The sequence below is a fragment of the Columba livia genome, chromosome 4 (genome assembly GCF_036013475.1).
Source record: "Columba livia isolate bColLiv1 breed racing homer chromosome 4, bColLiv1.pat.W.v2, whole genome shotgun sequence".
Classification (NCBI taxonomy): domain Eukaryota; kingdom Metazoa; phylum Chordata; class Aves; order Columbiformes; family Columbidae; genus Columba; species Columba livia.
Genome location: NC_088605.1, coordinates 53,600,919 through 53,620,933, shown reverse-complemented (window position 1 = coordinate 53,620,933; position 20,015 = coordinate 53,600,919). Strand labels below are relative to the sequence as shown.

Here is a 20,015-nt window from a genome sequence, read left to right as displayed (position 1 = left end):
TCTCCTGTGATATTCTTTTTGTTTGAATCCACTTTTGTTTTAATTTCACACTTGTAAAATGAACCTATACTCTTTAGGCACATTATGAAAAATCAAAACCTATGGGAGGGAGATGTAAGAGTCTATATATCAGGACAGTTGAGTAGCTTGAATGTGAGTAGTTTAAGTGGTTGAGTTTATTTGAGATTTATAGAATACTTTCTTGGTAGCTGTTCCCATTTTCCCTCCAGTCTCTCTCCAAAAGAAGGACCAGCTCTAATGCACTGTTCTTCCAACCCTTTCCCTTGGTCTTCTCTCTTGTTGTGAGTCAAAACAACCCAGGCTATGGATTGTCCATCCCACAGAAATTCAAACACACTAGAGGAAAAAAACAAACAAACCAGCAAGAGCATCAAAGGAAAAGCAATCAGTGCACAGATACATAGCTCCAGCCAGCCATTCCCCTGCAAATGCAGGGGCGTTAGCTGGTGGGAGCATGCTGAAAGGAGAACTGGGGATGTACTGATGCTGCAGTTGTTGTCAGTGGGGGTATTATTTTAAGTACGGGGGTACACTGCAGGATGCATGCACTCGGGCTGCATGTCCAGCCTGAAGCAAATGCCTTGAGTGAGGAACAGACCCACTCCCAGGCTGTGTTGGTCATCTGAAAAAAAAGTGCTCAAAACAAGTTTATGTGGCCAATTATTTAATTAAGGGAAGGAAAAGCGGTTCCTGAAACTGAGGGAGATGCTGGATGCTGTGCTTCCTAGTGCATTTTTATTACTGAGTCATGAGCTGCTGAGGATAAGAAGGTTTTATTGTGGAAGCTCTGATGGCACAGGTCATATTTTCAGGGGGGGGATGTGATGCTCTTAAACTAGCTGACAGATCAGGCTTGAGTAAAGACCTGTCTGGAAGAGGCTGGTGGTGTCCTCTTAGAAGAGTTGCTGCTCTTCTGACATGAATGATGAACCTTTGCTCCACTGTACCTGGCGAAGGCACACGGCATGAATATGTCACAACATGGGGCTTCCGTGGTGGCAGACTCTCCTGAACAATGGAATGGCTAAATGGGGAGGAGTGGGAGGTGGGACCACATGTCCCTGGGACTGTGGGGTGGGCTGAGAATGTCCCTTCCTGTCTGCACAGCCACATCTTCTGCCTGACCCTGCAGATGTGGGCAGACAGGGGCAAGGATCGTCTTTACGTCAAAGAAAGCAAAAATAATGTCAGCTGGCCTCTGGCACATCCTATGTTTTTTTGGTTTTGTGTCTTTCAGCGTATTTCTGTTTCCTGATGACAGCCCTGGGCGTGACGGCGGGTGCGCATCGCCTGTGGAGCCACCGTTCCTACAAAGCCAAGCTGCCTCTGCGGATCTTTCTGGCTGCAGCTAACTCCATGGCTTTCCAGGTGGGGTTGTGGTTGCCTGTCCAGATTTTTGGCCTCCAGGCAGCTTTATCTCCTGTGCAGGGATCCCCTCAGCAATAGAAAAAAATAAATATTGCCAGAAAGATATTTTCTGATAAAACACTCCACTGGCTCAGCCGCTGGCATCCTCTTTCTCCCCACCCATGTGACTGTGCATTAGATAGTCTAGGAGCAATGACTACTTAAGGACCAAGTCGAGCATGTCTGGATTAGGGGCTCGGCACCCCGTCTGTGGCACAGGTCAGGTCCCATGCTTCGCGGGACAACATGGGAACTTTTGTAGGGGCCAGACTGATGCAAGTATGTCTGCGTATTCAAGTCTCTGTCAATCCAGGTAGCTGGAGATTTTCACGTGCCCAGAAAGGAGAGCAGAGATGCTTTCACGATCTTCATTTATCTCTGGTTTATGCAGTGTTTTTCATGAGTAAAATTCAAACAAATTTGCCAAGAAGCATGTTACTAGCTCTGTACTTACTCATAGGTACTCTTAGACCTCAAAAATATTTGTGTAGCACCCAGCTGGTGGTAGGAGTTAGCCCAGAACCAGGATCTTCTCAGTGTAAATTTGGTTTGGCTGTTCAAAATAGAGATGTGAACCTGTTAACATTAAACTTCTTGAGCTTGGCTGCTGTAGCCCCTTGTGGCATTGAGTGTGCTCTGCCTTGAGTTTTCAGCTTTTTCCCTTCAGTCCAATTTGTTGACCTCTTGTTCATGTACCTTGAGAGAGGAAGAGTATAGTCCCTTTATCTGCTTTTGTACTGTTTGTACTATTTGTGTATCATCTTTGATTTTTCTTTTTTTTTTTTAAGTTGGAGAGAATTAATCTCATCCCTCTTGACATCATAAAGTGCACAATGCTTTTGTATGAATATGGGAATGTGTCCAATTTGACTATAACACTCCTTTATTCTGAGCCATATTCCAGCTGCTTTGTGCTGCTCAGTTACTTGCAGAACTTCACAGTCCCTTTGCTCAGTGTGTGAAACAACTGTTTCGAGTTTTGAGAACCCCCTGGTTCTGTCCTCCTGTTTATCCAGCTGATCTTATCTTTAATATGTAATTCAAATGAATGCGTGGAGCTGGGTTGCGGTGAACCTGCACGTTGGGATTTCATTGCGTTCTGCTCCCCTGTTGATCTGGATTTCACTCTCAGCTGTGTTGGCCTCATCATTGCTTTTGGCTAAGGACACTGTGATTCTAAGGCAGGGAAGTACTTCAAAGAAGTGGCTTCAAGGCACCTTTATGCCCTTTGTACTGGAAGGAAAGCAAAAGGCTAAATCACCCACTCTGAACAGTCTGAAGCCTGCTGCTATTAATAATTACCAAGACATCCACTGCCTGCTGAAGGCAGGCACCACCACAACCAAGCCTGGAATGTTTTTTCAGGTCCATCTTGTTCATGCTGGCTTTGGGAGGAGGAGGAGGTAGCCTTGGAGATACTGACAGCATCCTTGGATACTGCCTTCCTCAGTATTCCACCTTCTTTAAGGGCAGGGGAAACTCTGCTGAACAGTTTTAACTTCTGCATGGCTGTGACATGCTGTTCTTCCTCTGAAATGCCATCAGTTCCACCCATTTTTGACCTGTTGCCTGGTGTGTTTTTTATGATGGGAGCACACTGAACTGTGTTTCTTCCCTCCATCTAGAGTAAAGCTCTCACAATTTTGAAAGACTTTATGCTTCTTGCTGTTACATGCCTGTTTCAGAAATAGGTAATGCCTGGCTTATGTCTGGTGTCTCCCCTGCTAATTCCTGTTGTACTGGTGCTCATGGCCATCTCTGTGACACAAGCCATGTCCTTTGCCTGAGGTTGTGGTGTGAGTGTTAGCTACAGGGGTTGTTTGGAAATTTGTGTCAGTACATTGAGGGTGTTACATAGCTTTTAGTTTGCAGGTTTATTAAGGGACCTGCTAGTGAAACCTCATGTCTATATCACTGTCACAACATGATGCTGTCATGTTCTACTTGGAAGGTATTTTACTCCTGATTTTACCTGAAACTTGATCAAGAGTGATGTGTTCCTGAAAAATGGTTGCTATGTAGATGGTTGGAGCATATTTAGAATCAGCATATTAAGAATTAGTTTGGGTTGGAAGGGACATTCAAAGCTCGTCTAGTCCAACCCCCTGCCATGAGCAGGGACATCTTCACCCAGATCAGGTTGCTCAGAGCCCTGTCCAGCCTGGCCTGGGATGTCTCCAGGGATGGGATATCCACCACCTCTCTGTGCAAACTGGGCCAGTGTTTCACCACCTTCAGTGTAAAACAATTCTTCCTCATGTCTAGTCTGATGTTCCAGTTCTTGGTGTATTTATTGCCAACAATTCTGGACTCTGGCCTTTATTTCCTCTTAGCTTTCATGGTTTTTAATTAGATGCAATTCAGTTGTTTCACAGCTTCCGAAATCTTTCGTCTGGGGAATCGTGGTTTTTGCCAGCCCTGCAGGTGTTTGCTGTGATATGAAATGCCAAGTTAATTTCTCACAGTTATCATTGCTTTGACCTGCTTATCTGCTGTCCTGCAAATGCTTTTACCAAGTGCACTTGCAACATTTGTTGATCGATAGTCTCTCTTGAAAAATTATTTCTGGTTAAGAAAGAGGACCTTTCCTAGGTGTGCTTCTTGCATAACCCTGGTTTGCTTTTAAATTACTTAATCTTGGCATTTCCCGTCTTCTGGATATTCCTGCTGAAGCTACTTGAAGTAGTGTAGAGGCTTTCATTCCCTTGGATTCCTCTGCAGGAAAAACGTAACATAGCAGCAAGGTAAACATCTCCCTTGTTCTCACTGAGGAGTTTGGTAACTTCCTTTGCTTCACTCTGTTTACTTTGTTTTCTTGTGCAATTAAGGTGTGACTTACCAGAGCGCTGATAAAGGGGCTGATCTTTTCAGTGGGGCCTCCTCTCCATGGCTTAGTTCAGTCAGTGCTGCAGAAAATTGTTCCCTTGTCCCCTCCCAGTCCCAGTGTCACTGTGGCCATGGCATGACAATGTACAGAGCTGAGCACACCTGAGTGCAACGGAGCTGAGATCTTTATTGGGCTTTTGTTTTCTGCTTGTCCCTTGTGGGCTCTTGCAGACAGAGAACGAACTTTTTCTCACAAAATGTGGACATACGCAGTTGTCAGGAGGTTGGGCTGACCACGTCCTGCAGTGTTTTGTCTGCCGTGATGGCGGCTGCACTTCGGTTACTTCACATACACCACAAATGTTTCGCTTGGTTCTGCTGGGAGCAAAGCTGCTGTGGTTGGTGACTGTTGGTACTACTGCTGTTCCTAAAAGTAACCCAGGCCCTTTAGGTATTACTGCTTGGCTACCTCCCTGGCTGTGCAAAGATGAGAAAAGCAGAGGAAGGCACACTCCACTAAGACTTCCCTAATTAAAGTTTATGCTGTTGTGGATCTTAGTGTTAAATAACATTTCAGTGTTTCGGTGCTAGCAATGGGCAATTCAATGCATAGAGTGTGTGGCCTGAGTTTTGCAGGTGTCATACACACTTGCAACGCCCTGCACTAGCAGCTCAGTGCCACTACAAACCCCACCGGTTTAGTCCAGTAGCCAGTGCATCCTGCAGAGCAAACTGGGAGGCTGAAATACCTTCGTCCGAGTAAACTCGGAAAATCTTGCTTTACAGATCCAAGTTCTGAAATAGTGTTCCAGCCTTTCCTCCCTGCAGTCTACATAATCCCGTTTACAGCCGTAAGGCATTTCAGTGACCCGTATCTGCTGACAGCTCGAGCAGAAACAGGACTGAACTTACTTTATATCTGATCTGCATCCAATGCTGAGCTGATGTTATGGCTATAAGTAATTTATTCCAGCCTGGCTGCAAATGCAAGACTCGATTTTCCTATAAAACAGTTACATCTCCTTTGATATATCATCTCATGCTCTTGTACACATCCCTCCAGACAGAGCAATTATCTAAACAGAGGTGCTGGTTTTACTGTGGAAGATGGGTCCCTCTAAAAGGCTGAGAACATTCGGCCTCTGTTCAGCTTAGGAAAAGGCATGTGGAGGGTTCCACAAGCTCTGTCTCGTTTTCAGTGCTGCATTTGTCCCTTGATGGTGTCAGGGGTAACCAGCTGCAACCACCTTAGAGAAAGGATGCCAGAACTGAGAGCCCCTGCACAGTAGTGCTCTGAAAATAAATATGCAGGCTCATAAAATAACAAGTGTAAACATGTACATACCTGGCTCCTCCAGCCCAGTGTCTGTCCTTGGACAGGGAACATCCAGGGAAGACACAGGGCCAGGGCAAACTGATGATAATAATTCCTAAGAGGCTGTTGGCTTCCAGCCATCTCCAGCCCCAGGACGTGTCCACTCTATGGTCACCGGTTCCCAGAGTGTATCCCATTCTGTGTGGGCACTGACAGGAGCGGTGGGATGGGCTGGCTGGCTGCAAAACCAGGCTCCCTCAGGATGTCTTTGGTCAATAACCTTTTATGAGGAGCACCAGTGAGGGACTTATTGCTTGTGTGGCTGGAGGTGGTACTGCTGGAGGCTTCTCTCACCTGGCCCTGCTTTCTGTGCAGAACGATATCTACGAGTGGAGCCGAGACCACCGTGTGCACCACAAGTACTCTGAGACGGATGCAGACCCACACAATGCCCGACGCGGCTTCTTCTTCTCCCACATTGGCTGGCTCTTTGTGCGCAAGCACCGGGACGTCATAGAGAAGGGGAGGAAACTGGATTTCACCGACCTGCTGGATGACCCTGTCGTCAGGTTCCAAAGAAAGTAAGTGGGGAGCGCTCGGCCCTTGTGCGAGGCAGGGTGGAGAGGACCCTCCACCTGGCTGTCTACTTGTGGCTCACTTCTTGATTATATTTTCCCTTTTTTTCCTTTTTTTTCCTCCCCCAAGATATCCCTGCCACTCTGATGGCAGGGACTGGGACTACCATCCCTCCGACCCCCGCTATTGCCGTGTGGCTGATGTTTGCTGGCTGTCCTTGCAGGCTGCACAAGCAACAAGCCCTCTTCTTGTCCCTCTGCTTTTCCAAAAAGCCAGGGCTGGCCATGAAAACAGCCACAGGAGAAGGTGCTAGGATCTTGGCCCTTCTCCTTTGATGGAGCAAAGGCTGTAATCACTCACTGCCTTCATGCGGAAGTTCATGTTTCGCTCTGCAAACTCATCTCTGGCACCCATGGGCCAGCACAGACCAAGTGCTTCCTCTCCCAAGAGTGTCATTTTTCACAGCCTTAATCATCTCCCTTGAGAATTAGCACAGACCTAGTTCAGTTTGCTGTGCACTTTGTGAGAGGTGGGTATGGAGGAGCGTGTGAGTACCTGTATTACATGCACAAATTACAGAATCTCTCTGCCTTGCAAGCATTTGGTTCAGGTACTTCAGCAAACTACAGAAGCTCATTTCTGAGTGCTTTATGGGTGAGGGCAACAGTCAGTTGAGTCCAGAAATCAGTTTATTTTTTGTTAGAGAAATCCATGGACTAGCAGAATTACCCCTGCATCAGAAGAGCTCCAGGAGCGAGGAATTCCCAACCTTCCACATATTTTTTGCTTTTACTGGCTCCTCAGTTGGCAGCATGTGTTTGCAAAAGCTGCTTTGCAGTTTGCTGCAGCTCCTCTTGGCAGTGTTATTACCTTTGCAATACAACAGCATTCCATGAGAAGCAGGCTCTGCTGCTTTAGTTATGCTGCACATGTTGTGTAGTGATGAAGTATGTTTTCTGCAAGGAAGTTAAATCTTAGCAAGTGTCTCTGTTCTGAATTTAAGACTTTGGAGTTTGCCTTCCTTTATTTGGGAAGAAAAATTCATATTTTCCTTTCTATAATGTTCAAGTGTTGGGGTTTTTTGACAGCGTGCAAAACCTGACAGGTCAGATCAGTAAGAATCATAATGAACCCTGCTTCTTTGTCATATTTTAAGGCCAAATTGTTAGCTTTGCTGAATTTAAAGGTGCTGGTGAACTGCGAATGAGGTACTGCTCAGTCTGCAGTTTAAAACCACATCACTTCAGCTGAAAGCTCAGTACTGCTCCAGCAAAATTTGACCCTCTGTGAATAATGGAGCAAATAATCCTGCGTGTGATGTGAGACACTGAGGGCTGAAGTGTCTTCAAGACAGAATTTTCATGTGGTGGAAGCAATGCTGTTCTCCAAGCATGTATTGAGGCGTTCATTCCCCTGAACTCTGGGTAAGGAGATTTCTTATTCTAGGGTGGATGTTTCAGTCAAAGTAAGACAGAGAAAACGTAGTTGGGTGCTTGTTCAGATGAAAGATCTCGTGTCTTCATTAAAGACTTAAGTTTGGACTTCTTGCATCTTACAAAATGGCTTTGGTTGGTGCCTGATGAGGTGTTTTCATATTCTATTTTCTTTTTCTGGAGCAGGAGATGCTTTGAACTTTGAAGGAATTTTCTGGACTGGAAAATATTTTTCTTAGCCAGCTCTGCTTAAATCCTGGGCTTGAACTGATGAGGTTTGCAAACCTTATCCATGGCTATGTTCGAAAGTCAATCAGATCAGTGGGAATTTATATTTATCTTCGGTAGAGGAAAGAGCGGGGACTGTTTCCTTTGGAGAGCCTTGACTTAGGTAAGTGAAGGTAGAGTTCTGTGAGAAAGCTGAGGAGATGCTGTCTTTTCATCATGGTCAGTGTTACTGGAGAGCTGCAGGTCTCCTTCTGGATCCCAGCATAGCAGGTACAACCTCAAAAAAACAACCTTCAGAGCTCATCTCATCCAACCTCTCTGCCATGAGCAGGGACTTCTTCACCTAGATCAGGTTGCTTAGAACCCCATCCAGCCTGCCCTTGAATGTCTCCCAGGATGGGATGTCCGCCACCTCTCTGGGCAACCTGGGCCCCCTCATTGTAAAAAAATTTCTTCCTCATATGTAGCCTGAATCTCCCCTCTTTTAGTTTAAAATCATCACCCCTTGTCCTATCATGGCAGACTCTGCTAAAAAGTCTGTCTCCATCTTTCTTATAGGCCTTTTTTAAGTACTGAAAGGCTGCAATAAGGTCTCCCTGGAGACATCCCTGTAGACCTCCCATCAACTATAAGGCATCCTTCTGCTGATGCCTGAGAGATGATGAGGCCAGCCCAGGTTGTTAGGAGTTTCTGGCAGAGCTGTGTCTCCAGAGATCCATCCTCTCTTTCGCCCCCCCAGCTGTTATTCCCACTGGGGTAATGGTTTCCTTTTTTTTTTTTTTTTCCCTGCAGGTATTACAAGAGTTCGGTCGTGCTGATGTGCTTTGTGATCCCTACTGTTGTGCCATGGTACCTCTGGGGGGAGAGTCTGTGGAATGCCTACTTCCTTGCCTCCATCCTACGGTACACCATCTCCCTTAATGTCACCTGGCTGGTCAACAGCGCTGCCCACATGTATGGCAACCGCCCTTATGACAAGTACATCAACCCCAGGCAGAACACCTTTGTAACGCTGGGAGCCATCGGTAAGTGCTGTAGCCCTGGGTAGAGCTTTTGCAAAGCTCAGAGTGAAATCCCATCCTGTTTCACAGGTACAGGTGAGGGGTGGACCTGCTGGAAAGCAGCATTGCAGAGAAGGACCTGGAAGTCCTGGTGGACAACAGGCTGACTATGAGTCAGCAATGTGCTCTTGTGGCCAAGAGGGCCAATGGTATCTTGGGGCTCATTAGAAAAAGTGTGAGCAGCAGGTTGAGCGAGCTTGTCCTCCCCCTCTGCTCTGGTGAGGCCACATCTGGAGTACTGTGTCCAGTTCTGGGCTCCCCAGTTTAAGAAGAAAAGGAATTACTGGAGGGAGTCCAGCAGAGAGCTACAAAGATGAGGAGGGGCCTAGAGCATCTTTCTGAAGAGGAGAGACTGAGAGAGCTGGGTCTGTTCAGCCTGGAGAAGAGAAGGCTGAGAGGGGATTTCATCAATATTTATAAATATCTCAAGGGTGGGTGTTAAGAGGATGCACCAGACTCCTTCGGTGGTGCCCAGCAGTAGGATGAGGGGCAATGGGCACAGACTGAAGCATCGGAGGTTCCAGCTAAACATGAGGAGAAAGTTCTTTCCTTTGAGGGTGCCAGAGCACTGGAACAGGCTGCCCAGAGAGGTTGTGGAATCTCTTTCTCTGGAGACATTCAAAACCCACCTGGACACATTCCTGTGCCATCTGCTCTGGTGACCCTGCTTTAGCAGGTGGGTTGGACTAGATGATCTCCAGAGGTCCCTTCCAGCCTCAACCACTCTGTGATTCTTTGATTCATGCTGGTCAGGCTTTGGGCATCTGCAGCTGGCCACCGCTTGAAGCAAGGGCTTGGAGGAGGCTGGGGCCTGCATGTCCTAGAGGAAGGCTCCCTTATTCTAGTGATGGTGTCCACAATGAAATAATGCCTTGTAGTCTCTGGGCAAAGATGTGTTAATGGTAGCAATCCTCTCTGCAGTTGCCTGGGGACAGTGCAGCAGACGTGATTCTGCTTGTTTTACTGGGTTGTGTGTCTCCTCTCTTGAAGCCCTTATGGTGGTCCCAATAGGGGTGAGATGTGCCCCTTCCTACTGGGCACGAAAGCCCAGACCACTGGGATGGAGCCCGCTGTGAGTCTGCCCCAGAGGTCTCCCACAGTCAGAGGTGAAGCATAACCTGTTCTGGCTTTGGAATATCCCACCCGAGCATGTTCTTAAGTTCATAAACATGCTGGACATGTGATCTTCAAAATCTCTCTCTGTTTTCCAGGCGAGGGTTTCCACAACTACCACCACACCTTCCCATTCGACTACTCAGCCAGCGAGCTGGGCCTGAAGTTCAACCCTACCACCTGGTTCATTGACTTCATGTTTTGGTTGGGGTTGGTCACTGACCGCAAACAGGCTCCGAAGGAAATGATCCAAGCTCGCAAGGAAAGGACTGGAGATGGCAGCGCTTGAAAAGCAACGCTTGGCCGTGACAGTGCTGTCCTACACATGGGTGGGTGGGTGTGTGCCCGCTCACATGCCTGTGGTGGATTTCTTTTCCTCTGGGTAAAATTAGATTTTTATTTTACTTTTTTCTCCCCCAGATAAGTTGGGCCAAATTAATTCCCCAGGAACAGATTCAGCCCCAGGTTTTTTTTTTCCTTGTTAGCTGTCTTATGTCTACGCTTCAGACTATTAAGTGTAAAAATGTTATTATTTAATATTAGAGTTAAACAGGAGAGAGATTTGATTTTTAGTCTTTGTAGTTCATGTCTGAGATACATTGTAATTTGCTTATTCATGGTAAATCTGGCAGGTTGGAGGAGCTAACTGTCCTTTCCAAGTGCAGTTAGGGGAGATTTTTGTTTCTACTATTAATCGAACATGCTTTCAAGATGTGTATGTCAGAGGGGATGGAGCAGAGCCCAGTGTGCTGTTTCAACCACAGACTAAGAGAAAGGAACAGTAACAGCACCAAGGAAAAACAGGATGTCCAAGGGGAAAAAAATCAGCTTAAATTTAGTTAGACATTAGTTTAAAAATCTGCTCTTTTTTTCTTTTCGTTAGCCCTGTTAGCCAGCCTGTTGCGCTGCTGTCTTTGCTAAATATGAAAACCAATTGTTGATGAGCAGGCTTTTGTGTTGAAGATTAGTCTCTATACAGGCCAAAATACCAACTGATGCTATGTTAAGATGATTCCTTTATTGTTGCATATACATTGTAGTTTGTAAAGGTATAGAGCTTGACAATGTCTTAAGCCAAATACAGCTTCGGTTTCAGTGTTTGGAGACCTAAGTTATATTCTAATCAGTCATGGCCATCCATGCATGCATATTTTAGCTCCTTTTGCACAAGAGGCCTCTTAATTTCTTTTTCTGCCTTTGACTAGTGGGTCTTAGGAAACAGACCTTTATCTAAGTCAGAGTCTCTACTAATATTTCAGCTGCATGCAACATCCATTGGTTTCTGAGCAAAATATAAAGACAGTTATGTAGCTTCTGAATTTAACAGTTGCCTTGTTAAAAAAAAAAAAAAAAAAAAAAAATTAAAAAAAAAAGGCATGTAGAATTAATGGAACATATAGCCCTTTGTGTTAGATGTTAGCCAGTGCAGGAGAGAGGCTTTGTACTGTCAGCACTGGAGCACTTTTGGAGATAGAGGGTGTGAGTTTCATTTATAAAGAAGGTCACCGCCTTGCCCCCAAGAGAGAGAGTGCCTGTTTCCCAGCTGTGCGGCCCTGGGCAAGGCAGAGATCTCAAGATAACTGAGACTCAAGCCCAGCTATTTTCAGGAAAGATGTAAAACTGAAAAAAAAAAAGTTTTCTTTGTTCCATTTCTTGTTTTTTTCAATGATGCCATATAATATAAGAGCGTTGTCTTTATTCTGTATTTCATCCAGCAGGTGTTCTAACAGTGTTCCTTTGCCATTAATGATGTGTAAACTCTTGAGTGATTTACAATAAACAGTTATGAGATAGACTGGCTGCTGTGTTTCATTTTGAAACATCTCCAAAAGCCAAGGGCTTTGTGCATCACGCATCAGAAGTACAGCAGTGTTTTGCTTTCCCTTTCCAGCTATTCATTCAGGGCAGTGTCTCCACAATACACGGCATTTCTACTTTCCTCATCAGTGGAAGGAGGAGTGTTGTCAAACGGAAGGGCTCCCAGAGATTTGATGACTTTGGGCTTAGTGGCCAAGCTGATAAAGAGGGAAAAAAATAATAAAGCTGCTATAAGCTTGAAAGGTGGCAGTGGCAAGTTCCTGCATGTGAAAATCCCACTTTAATAGCAAAATATCAGCCCAATGTGACTGTAGGACAACTCTTTGACCAAAAATATTACGAATTTTCTTTAGACTTTGCTGTTAAGTTCTCCTTTTTTCTGTTGAGATGTGCCTGAAGACCTGGATGTGCATAAAGTTGTGTTTTGATGTGCATTCATCTGGAGTCAGGCTGTTTGATGGACATAGGAGTTGCACACGCGTGGGTAGGAGGCACCCCCTTGACCCGCTATGGTGTCTGCAGGAGGGGGTGGAAATGGGATCCCAGAGCTGGGACCTTCCCAACCTGCTGGTTGGAAACAAATAGCTGTTGCTTCCTTCTCGATGTGGGAGGTTGGAGGGTGGCAAATATCACTGGGAACCCATCTTGAAAATGGTGTGGTGAATGCGTTTGGACTGGACTCCTGAGCATAGAAGCAGAGCTGAGAAGGCGCAAAATGCCTGATTTTACTGGTGCTTCCGTCGTTTCATTTGTGCAATTTCCTGGCTGGAGAACTGCAGTGGATGTGCTTTACAGGAACTTGAATACACATCTTCCTGTTGAACCTTAGCATACTTTAGATACTTACTTTTTTTTTTTTCTTTTGTGCTGCTATTACTTGGACTTCCTTAAGCTGATTCTTGTCAAGTAGATAGTGAAAGAAAAGTAATTGGCCCTGCAAAGAGGTACATGCTGTTCTGAACCTCTGTGACTACCTGAAACTACAACAAACTACAACTGTTCTGTTTTCTTTCCCTTACGGGTATAAGATTTCAGTAGCGACACCAGTTCCAGTGGGATTCGGCGATCTGACATTTTGAAACCATTGGCAAGTTACCCATGGTTTTGAAACACTGAAAATAAGTAAAAAGAAACATCATCCAGAAAAGGGGAAGCTCCTCCATGTCTTACCTTGGAGCTCTTAGTACCTGAATTCCTGTTTCTGTACATTAACTTCTGCATGTGCTGGAGTTGATGGAAAAAATGCCAGGAAAAAATCTGCAGAAAAACTAAATTTTTGAAGAGAATTCCTTAAATTTTGATAAAACAAGGAATACTTTTATGCATTTCCATTTCTGCTTATTTGTTTTAATTTTGTGTGTGTGTGTTTGTTTTGATATTGGGGGGGGGCGGTGGTGTATGTTTGTTTTGATTTTTGCTTTGTCTTATTAAAAAACTTTTGGCTGTGTTCTCTAGCGTGGTCTTCCCTTTCTCATGAGGATGTCAGGTCTCTGGGAGGCAAGAAGGCCCCAGCTGCCCCTCAGGACAGCTGCTGCATCCACCCACAGCTCTGTGCAGCAATGCAGGGAAGTCGTGGAGCCTCCACAGGGTGAGTGCAGTCGTTTCTGTGGACTTGGGCACTTCTTCTGCTGATCTGGTAGTCAAGGACCAAGCTAGTGCATTCTCAGCAGCACAAAAGCATTCGGGGGCCACTGGTCAATGGGTGGCTGGGACTTGGTGTGAAAACTAAAGGAGGATTTCAGCTGTGACTTACATCATGTGCTCGGATTTGCAAATATGGATGAAATCCTGTCAGGGCCTCGTAGAAACACAATACAGAGTGTTAGCACGCTGGGGACTGGGGCAGGAAAAGATTACGTGGTCAGCCCTGATTTGGTCGCCATATTCCCAAGATAGTTTAAAATATGTAGCCAACATCTATATACCTCTATAGAATTATAGAATGGTTTGGTTTGGAAGGGACCTTAAAGATCATCTAGTTCCAGCCCCCCTGCCGTGGGCAGGGACACCTTCCACTGGACCAGGTTGCTCAAAGCCCTGTCTAACCTGTCCTTGAACACTCCCAGGGACGGGGCATCCACAGCTTCCCTGGGCAGCCTGTTCACCACCCTCATGGAGAAGAATTTCTTCCTTATGTCTAATCTAAATCTCCCCTCTTTTAGATTAAAACCTGGAGAAAGTGGGGGATTGCTGGGGGGGGCGCATGCAGGGGTGTGCAAGAGCCTGTTTGGGGCAATGGGCGCAAATTTCTGCCTGCTCGATCCAGTATCTCTGCTGTTCCCTTGTAACCCTGGATGATGTCTGCGTCCTTATCTCTGTCCACAGCTTGCAAATGCAAGGCGACTGCCAGCCCCTGGCTGGCACTGATAATTTTTTCAGGCTCAGAAATCAGTAGCCACAACACAGTTTTCTGAAAACAAGCCCAGCACATGGACAATGTGGTCTGAGTTTAGGTATCCCATTGCGTGGGTGAGGTGGGAGGCTCCCAGAAAAAAAAAAAAAAAAAAAAGCTCTTCTGTAAGGTCTCCTGCATCTATAGGAGGCCATACTAGGCTGGAAACATGGCGACGGGCCTAGGGGCTGTGGTCAGCTGATGTCTGGGGCATTTGCAGCTGAAAGGGCTCTTGATTTGGAGAGATTTTTGACACTTCATGGTGTATCAGCTCCCAGACTGTGGCCATGAAGGCATGGCCAGACTGGACCCATATTACCTTGATATTTTTGCTTCTGGACTTTTTTGTAGCTGTACCCTTATGCAGAAGGGGTCTCACAGCGACTTACGTACAAGGTTCCTTTTCAACAACTTCTGGGGCACTTCTAGGAATCAAGATACAGTTTCCCTTAAGATCATTCTTTTAAAGGAAGAATGAAAAGAAAAACTGAAAGCAGAGCCCAGCAGGAAGAATGGCATTTGTTAACACGGGCCCACATGCCCCAGATCCTGCAGTGGCTCTGGCTCAGTGGTTGCCAACCCCAGCACTGAAACCTCTGCCATCCAGGGGCTAGACATGGGGGAAGAGGGGTAAAATTAAAATTAAAAAAACCTAGCAAAGCACTGGGTTTGTGAAGGAGCTAGAAGTGCCCTTGCACCTGCAAAGCTGCCCACCAGATGGTTTGGAAGCTTTTGCTATTTAAATCACCCACACACACATGGGGTGCATTGTGTTTACTGAGTGCATCCCCTGCTGTCCCGCCTCTTGGAGAGTTAGACTCTGATTTAGGCTTCTTCTGAGAAAATGATAGCAGAATTGCCACCCTGGTTTTGCAAATCTGCAGCCTGCTGACCTTGGCGAGCCTGTCCTGGGGCTCTGTGCCCAGGCTACCACCATGCCTGTCCTGTCCTGTCCTGCTGGCTTTGGTGCAGCCGCAGCAGGTCCTGGGGAGGTGAAAGGTTTGCAGCCTCAAGCCATGGGCTGTGGCCAAGCTGGGGTTAAAGACAACAGGGAAGGGAGCGAAGATATGGCGCCAGATCACATCAAGGTGAGACCCTGCTCAATACCAGATGCATCTGTAAAGATAAATCTACCACCCCAGAAAAGCAGATGAGCAATGAAGCCTGTAAGCAGGATCAAAACCAAACCAAAACCCAACCCCTTTTGTGGGCCTTGGAAGGTGCCTGAGTGATACAGTACCTGCTATCTCTGCATGGTAATGCCTAACCCCAATATTAACTGGGAGTACTAAGTTTTCCTGGCTGACATAATTCCCCTAGCATTTATAGAATAATAACAGGAAATCATTATTTTACTAAATTTCATTATTAAAAAAAAAAACCAACTTGTATTTTTTACAGCATATTTCTGTTTTCTACTTCATAGAGTACCATCCTCCTGACAGATCAGAACAAGCACCCATTGGGGTCAGGGCATACCAGCTGCAACTCTTATCTGCATACACCAGCACTTACGGGTTTTCTCCCCCGAGTTCAGACTCTGACAGTCTTGTGGGCAACTCCTGTTTATACCACGTATTTGCCATCACGGCAGTAATTTTTTTGACTTCTTTTTTTATGGATACAAAAAAAAAAGGTGTTTGTTTTCTCCGTTTTCCCTTCCTACCATTGATTAATAAATGGTTCCACTTTCTTGCAGCAAAATGGAGTGTGTCACTTCCATTTGCCACTCCAGTCCTAAATCCAGGTGAATTTTTCTCAGTTAGGAGCATGTGGCAGAGCTGGGAAGAGGGAGCACTTCATCATTAGGACATCGAAATACTAGAGAGAGTTTAGAGAAGGGTGACAAAGCTAGTGAGGGGTCTGGAGCACAAGTCTGATTAGGAGCGGCTGAGGGAGCTGGGGCTGTTTAGCCTGAAGAAAAGGAGGCTGAGGGGAGACCTTATTGCTGTCTACAACTACCTGAAATGAGGTTGTAGCATGGAGGGTGTTGGTCTCCTCTCCCAAGTAGCAAGTGATAGGACAAGAGGAAATGGCCTCAAGTTGCGCCAGGGGAGGTTTAGATTGGATGTTGGGAAACATATCTTCATGGAAAGGGTTGTCAGGCATTGGAACAGGCTGCCCAGGGAAGTGGTGGAGTCACCATCCCTGGAGGGGTTTAAAAGGCAATTAGATGAGGCTCTTAGGGACACGGTTTAATGCTACATTTAGGTTAGGTTATGGTTGGACTTGATGATCCTGAGTGTCTCATCCAATTGAAATTATTCTATGATTCTATGATCTTCGAGGGCTGGAGATCTGGGGTGAGAGAGAGAGCTTTGCAGGCGACTGCCCCTCCAGCAAATTTTGAGCATTCCTGTTAATGCCAAGCCAATGGTGTGCTTGCTGAGATGGCGTCTGTTTAGCAGTAGGGCATTTTGAGAAACGAAGTCTATCAAAATATTTTAAAAGCTGGATGAAGGAACAGATGGCTTTGGTGGGAGATGATCTGGCTAATGAAATGAGGGTTAACACTTCAACTGAGAAACCGTTGCTTAGGTACTTTATCTAGGCCATGCATTGGGGAATGGAGCAGCTCCACCTGCGGCTGCTGAACAATCCCTGGCCCCTTCCCCATCACTCCCATGTCTGGGTGAATGACTTTTCTCGCCAGGCCTCAACCCTGCTTTGGGGTGGTAAGGAACGGGACAGGAAAACCAGCTGGTAAATCTATTTTCAGAACACACATATTTTCCAGGAATGAAAGCAAGCTCAAAGCATTCCCTTTTCCTCCTTCCTCACCTCTATTTACCACTTCCTGCCCTCCCCCTGCCAAAAAAAAAAATAATAGCCCAGCAATACAGTAGCTAATCTGCAGTGGTAAAATCACCCCTGGGAGAAATGCAATTAGAGGGGAATAGGGTTGCTTTGTTTCATCCTGAGCTGAGTGAGATCTGCAAGGGCAGGGCTTACCTCTGCAGTAGTCCTCTTTTTAAATGAAAAATAAAATACCTTCAAGGCCTGATCCTGCCACTTCATGTAAGGGCACAGGGGCTCAGCACTCCCACTCCTCCTCTCTGTTGCAGAGCTGGCACGCAGTTCAGTCCCCATGAAGCACTGATGTGATGAAATTTGGACAGGAAACACCCACGTACTGTAAGGCATTGGAGGGAAGGAAGTACTAATTAACAGATAGCAAAGCAAAGCCATAATTTTTAACATTTGCTTGTGTTGGAGCTGGTCCCTTTGCTAGGCTGGGCAAATTGCCAGGCAGATCCCCAGTGGGTCTTGGTGGCCCAGCATGAAAATCCAGTGAGGACCGGGATAGCAGAAGTCATCGAGCATCATCAAGTCTGTGCACCGGCATTGTTGCAATTGTGACTTCAAAAGACATGGGCCAAGCAGGGAGGAACGTTAGCATCAGCCTCTGGTGGGAAAAGCCAGGCATGACCCCAAACAAGATGGGGGAACCAAGGTCATGTTAGGAGGAAAGATGGGAGGAAAGATGCTTTCCACAGGTCAAGGTAAGTTTGCAGCAGGCTTTGGGACGCATGGTGTTACTGAGAGGGAGATGAGTGATACGTTCTTGTGAGATGCAGTTCACAAGCAGTGTGCCCACGTGTCCCACCTCCCTCCCTTTGCCCCCACACACCCCTTGATGGGGGACGCTGCTGGATGACGTTCACAGAAGAAGGGCTGCTCCTACTGTGGGACCAGCAGCCTGTGAAGAAGTGATTGTAGGACATACCCCTGTGGGCCCAGAGAAATCCACTCCTTGACTGTGGGTGCCTCCCTGCACCTCCATTGCATCCCTTGCTAGCTGGGCTCCAGCACACACTTGCTGTCCCCAGTTTGTGCCCTTTTATTTTAAGCTGTGATTTTTAACTTAAGCAAGGTCTTGGTCTTTGGTGGGACTGTCAGAATCGTGTATTTTCCAGCACTTGAAGGGATGCCATCTGCTCAAAAAAAAGCTCCTGTGAACAAAATGTTTCAGATGCTCAGAGTTTACCAGAAATTAAATTGCTTTAAAATCCCATATGCTGCATTGTTTTCCTTCCAGCTTTGGCTGACAGCAGAGGTGAAGTGACTAAGGCGCTTTCTCATTAGTTGCTGGGTTTTCCTTTTTGGCTGAAATCACTGAGGCTGAGCGCCGTCACTTCTCGCCTGTTTGACTGGAGGTTTTCTTCAGTCTTGGCCGCTGAAAGCCAGAGGCTACTGAACTCCCCTTTGTTACCTTTCCTCTGGTACTTTTAAAGTGAGTTTGCTTGACTTTTGCTATCACAGGAAGCCTGGCAGTCAATGCTTAATGCTTAATGCTGACACTTCAAGCGTATTTTTTTCAGACATGTTATTTTGGGGACTGTCTTGGTGACATGGTGACTTCCTAAGAAAGCTGTGCCCAGCAGTCACTTGTTGTGACTTGCAGCTCCATTGGGTAGCAGTGCCATGGGGCAGCAGCAGAGGCATGCAGAGGGAAAACTTGGCCAAGATCTCTGGATTTTGTGGGGCTGCTTTTTAATGCTGCAAGGAGCCATTTATTAGTCCAGGATAACACGAAATTTGAAATACCAGAGCATGGAGAACATTATTTCAGCTCTAAAAATAGCTCCCTCAGCCTTTAAAACACCTAGGAGCACATGCAGCAGTTGCCTTTCTCCAGGAGCAGCTGTCCTCCCTTAGCAATGCCACCACTGCTGAAACGTGGCCACTTTGGTAAGGGCTCAGTGGACCTGCTGGTGGCATGCTTGCTGTGAGGACCTGTGTTTTGAGGGGTTTGTAATCCCCAGGGATCAAAGAGCCAAAATCTCTCCAAGGTGTGCCATGAGGGTCAAAGCTGCAGGGAGAAGGAGCGCTGCGCTGCTTGGCTGCTAGAAAGACAGCATATAAGATACCAATAAACTGCTGATGTGTATGTGTAACTCTGCTCACTTCTGGGGGCTGGTGTGGATTTAGGCAGGTCTCTGTCTTGTGTTGGTTTGTAAGTGATAGCACCAGAGCTCAACTTTGACTGGGTGCCTCCTTATTTGGGTTTTAGGGGAAGAAACAGTCAATAAATAACATCAGTCATGCTGCATCCTGGCAGGGAGAGTGGGGAGAGACAGGAGATGAGACAAAACCGGCAGTATTCACATTGACGTGATCCTGCAAAGTACAGACAGCAAAGGGATCCTTTCACCCCAGGATGTGTTCCTGAATGGTTATCACTGAGCTATTCTACTGGGAATGTTTCCTCTTGAACTTCCAACCACAGAAATGCTTTATGGAGACTGTAACACTCACCATGCAGTAGGAAAGGGAAAGGGGGTGGAAGCTTGACCTAGGCCATTCCTGGGGTGTCTTGCTGTTGGGTAGCTGCTTCTTTCAGCTCTTCTAAAATATTTAGCGAGTGGGTGTCACTTCCCAGGAAGACTGAAAAGATGTTGATGCAGACTTGGGGCAGTGAGCTCTCCTCAGTGTCTCTGGGGGCTTCGGAGCAGAAGGCATACCCAGAGCCGCATGCCAAGTAGGTGCTGCTGGGGCTGGGGGGAGAGGGCAGGGAAGGGGACAGAGAAGGAACCGATTTACAGCCAATTGACAGCCTATCTCATGGCTGCGCCAGGGACAGGGTGCAGCCCGAGGGGCTCATGGATGAAGCTGATGCTGAGCACAGAATGAATCACAGAATCACAGAGTGCTTGAGGTTCGAAGGAACCTCTGGAGATCATCTAGTCGAACCCACCTGCTAAAGCAGGTTCACCAGAGCAGATGGCACAGGAATGTGTCCAGGTGGGTTTTGAATGTCTCCAGAGAAAGAGACTCCACAACCTCTCTGGGCAGCCTGTTCCAGTGCTCTGGCACCCTCAAAG

The 20,015-nt window shown here is 46.5% G+C and overlaps 1 protein-coding gene across 2 annotated transcripts in view; it reads left to right on the top strand.

Moving 5' to 3' along the window:
- Positions 1-11,773, top strand: part of SCD5 (stearoyl-CoA desaturase 5) — a 31,752-nt gene extending 19,979 nt beyond the window's left edge. For both annotated transcript variants that reach the window (XM_065061716.1, XM_065061717.1), the window contains exons 2-5: positions 1,259-1,389; positions 5,945-6,150; positions 8,599-8,831; positions 10,079-11,773. In XM_065061716.1, the coding sequence (XP_064917788.1) occupies positions 1,259-1,389; positions 5,945-6,150; positions 8,599-8,831; positions 10,079-10,269 (761 nt within the window). In that variant the 3' untranslated portion in view covers positions 10,270-11,773. The remainder of the gene's footprint in view (positions 1-1,258; positions 1,390-5,944; positions 6,151-8,598; positions 8,832-10,078) is intronic.
- Positions 11,774-20,015: the final 8,242 nt, after the last annotated feature.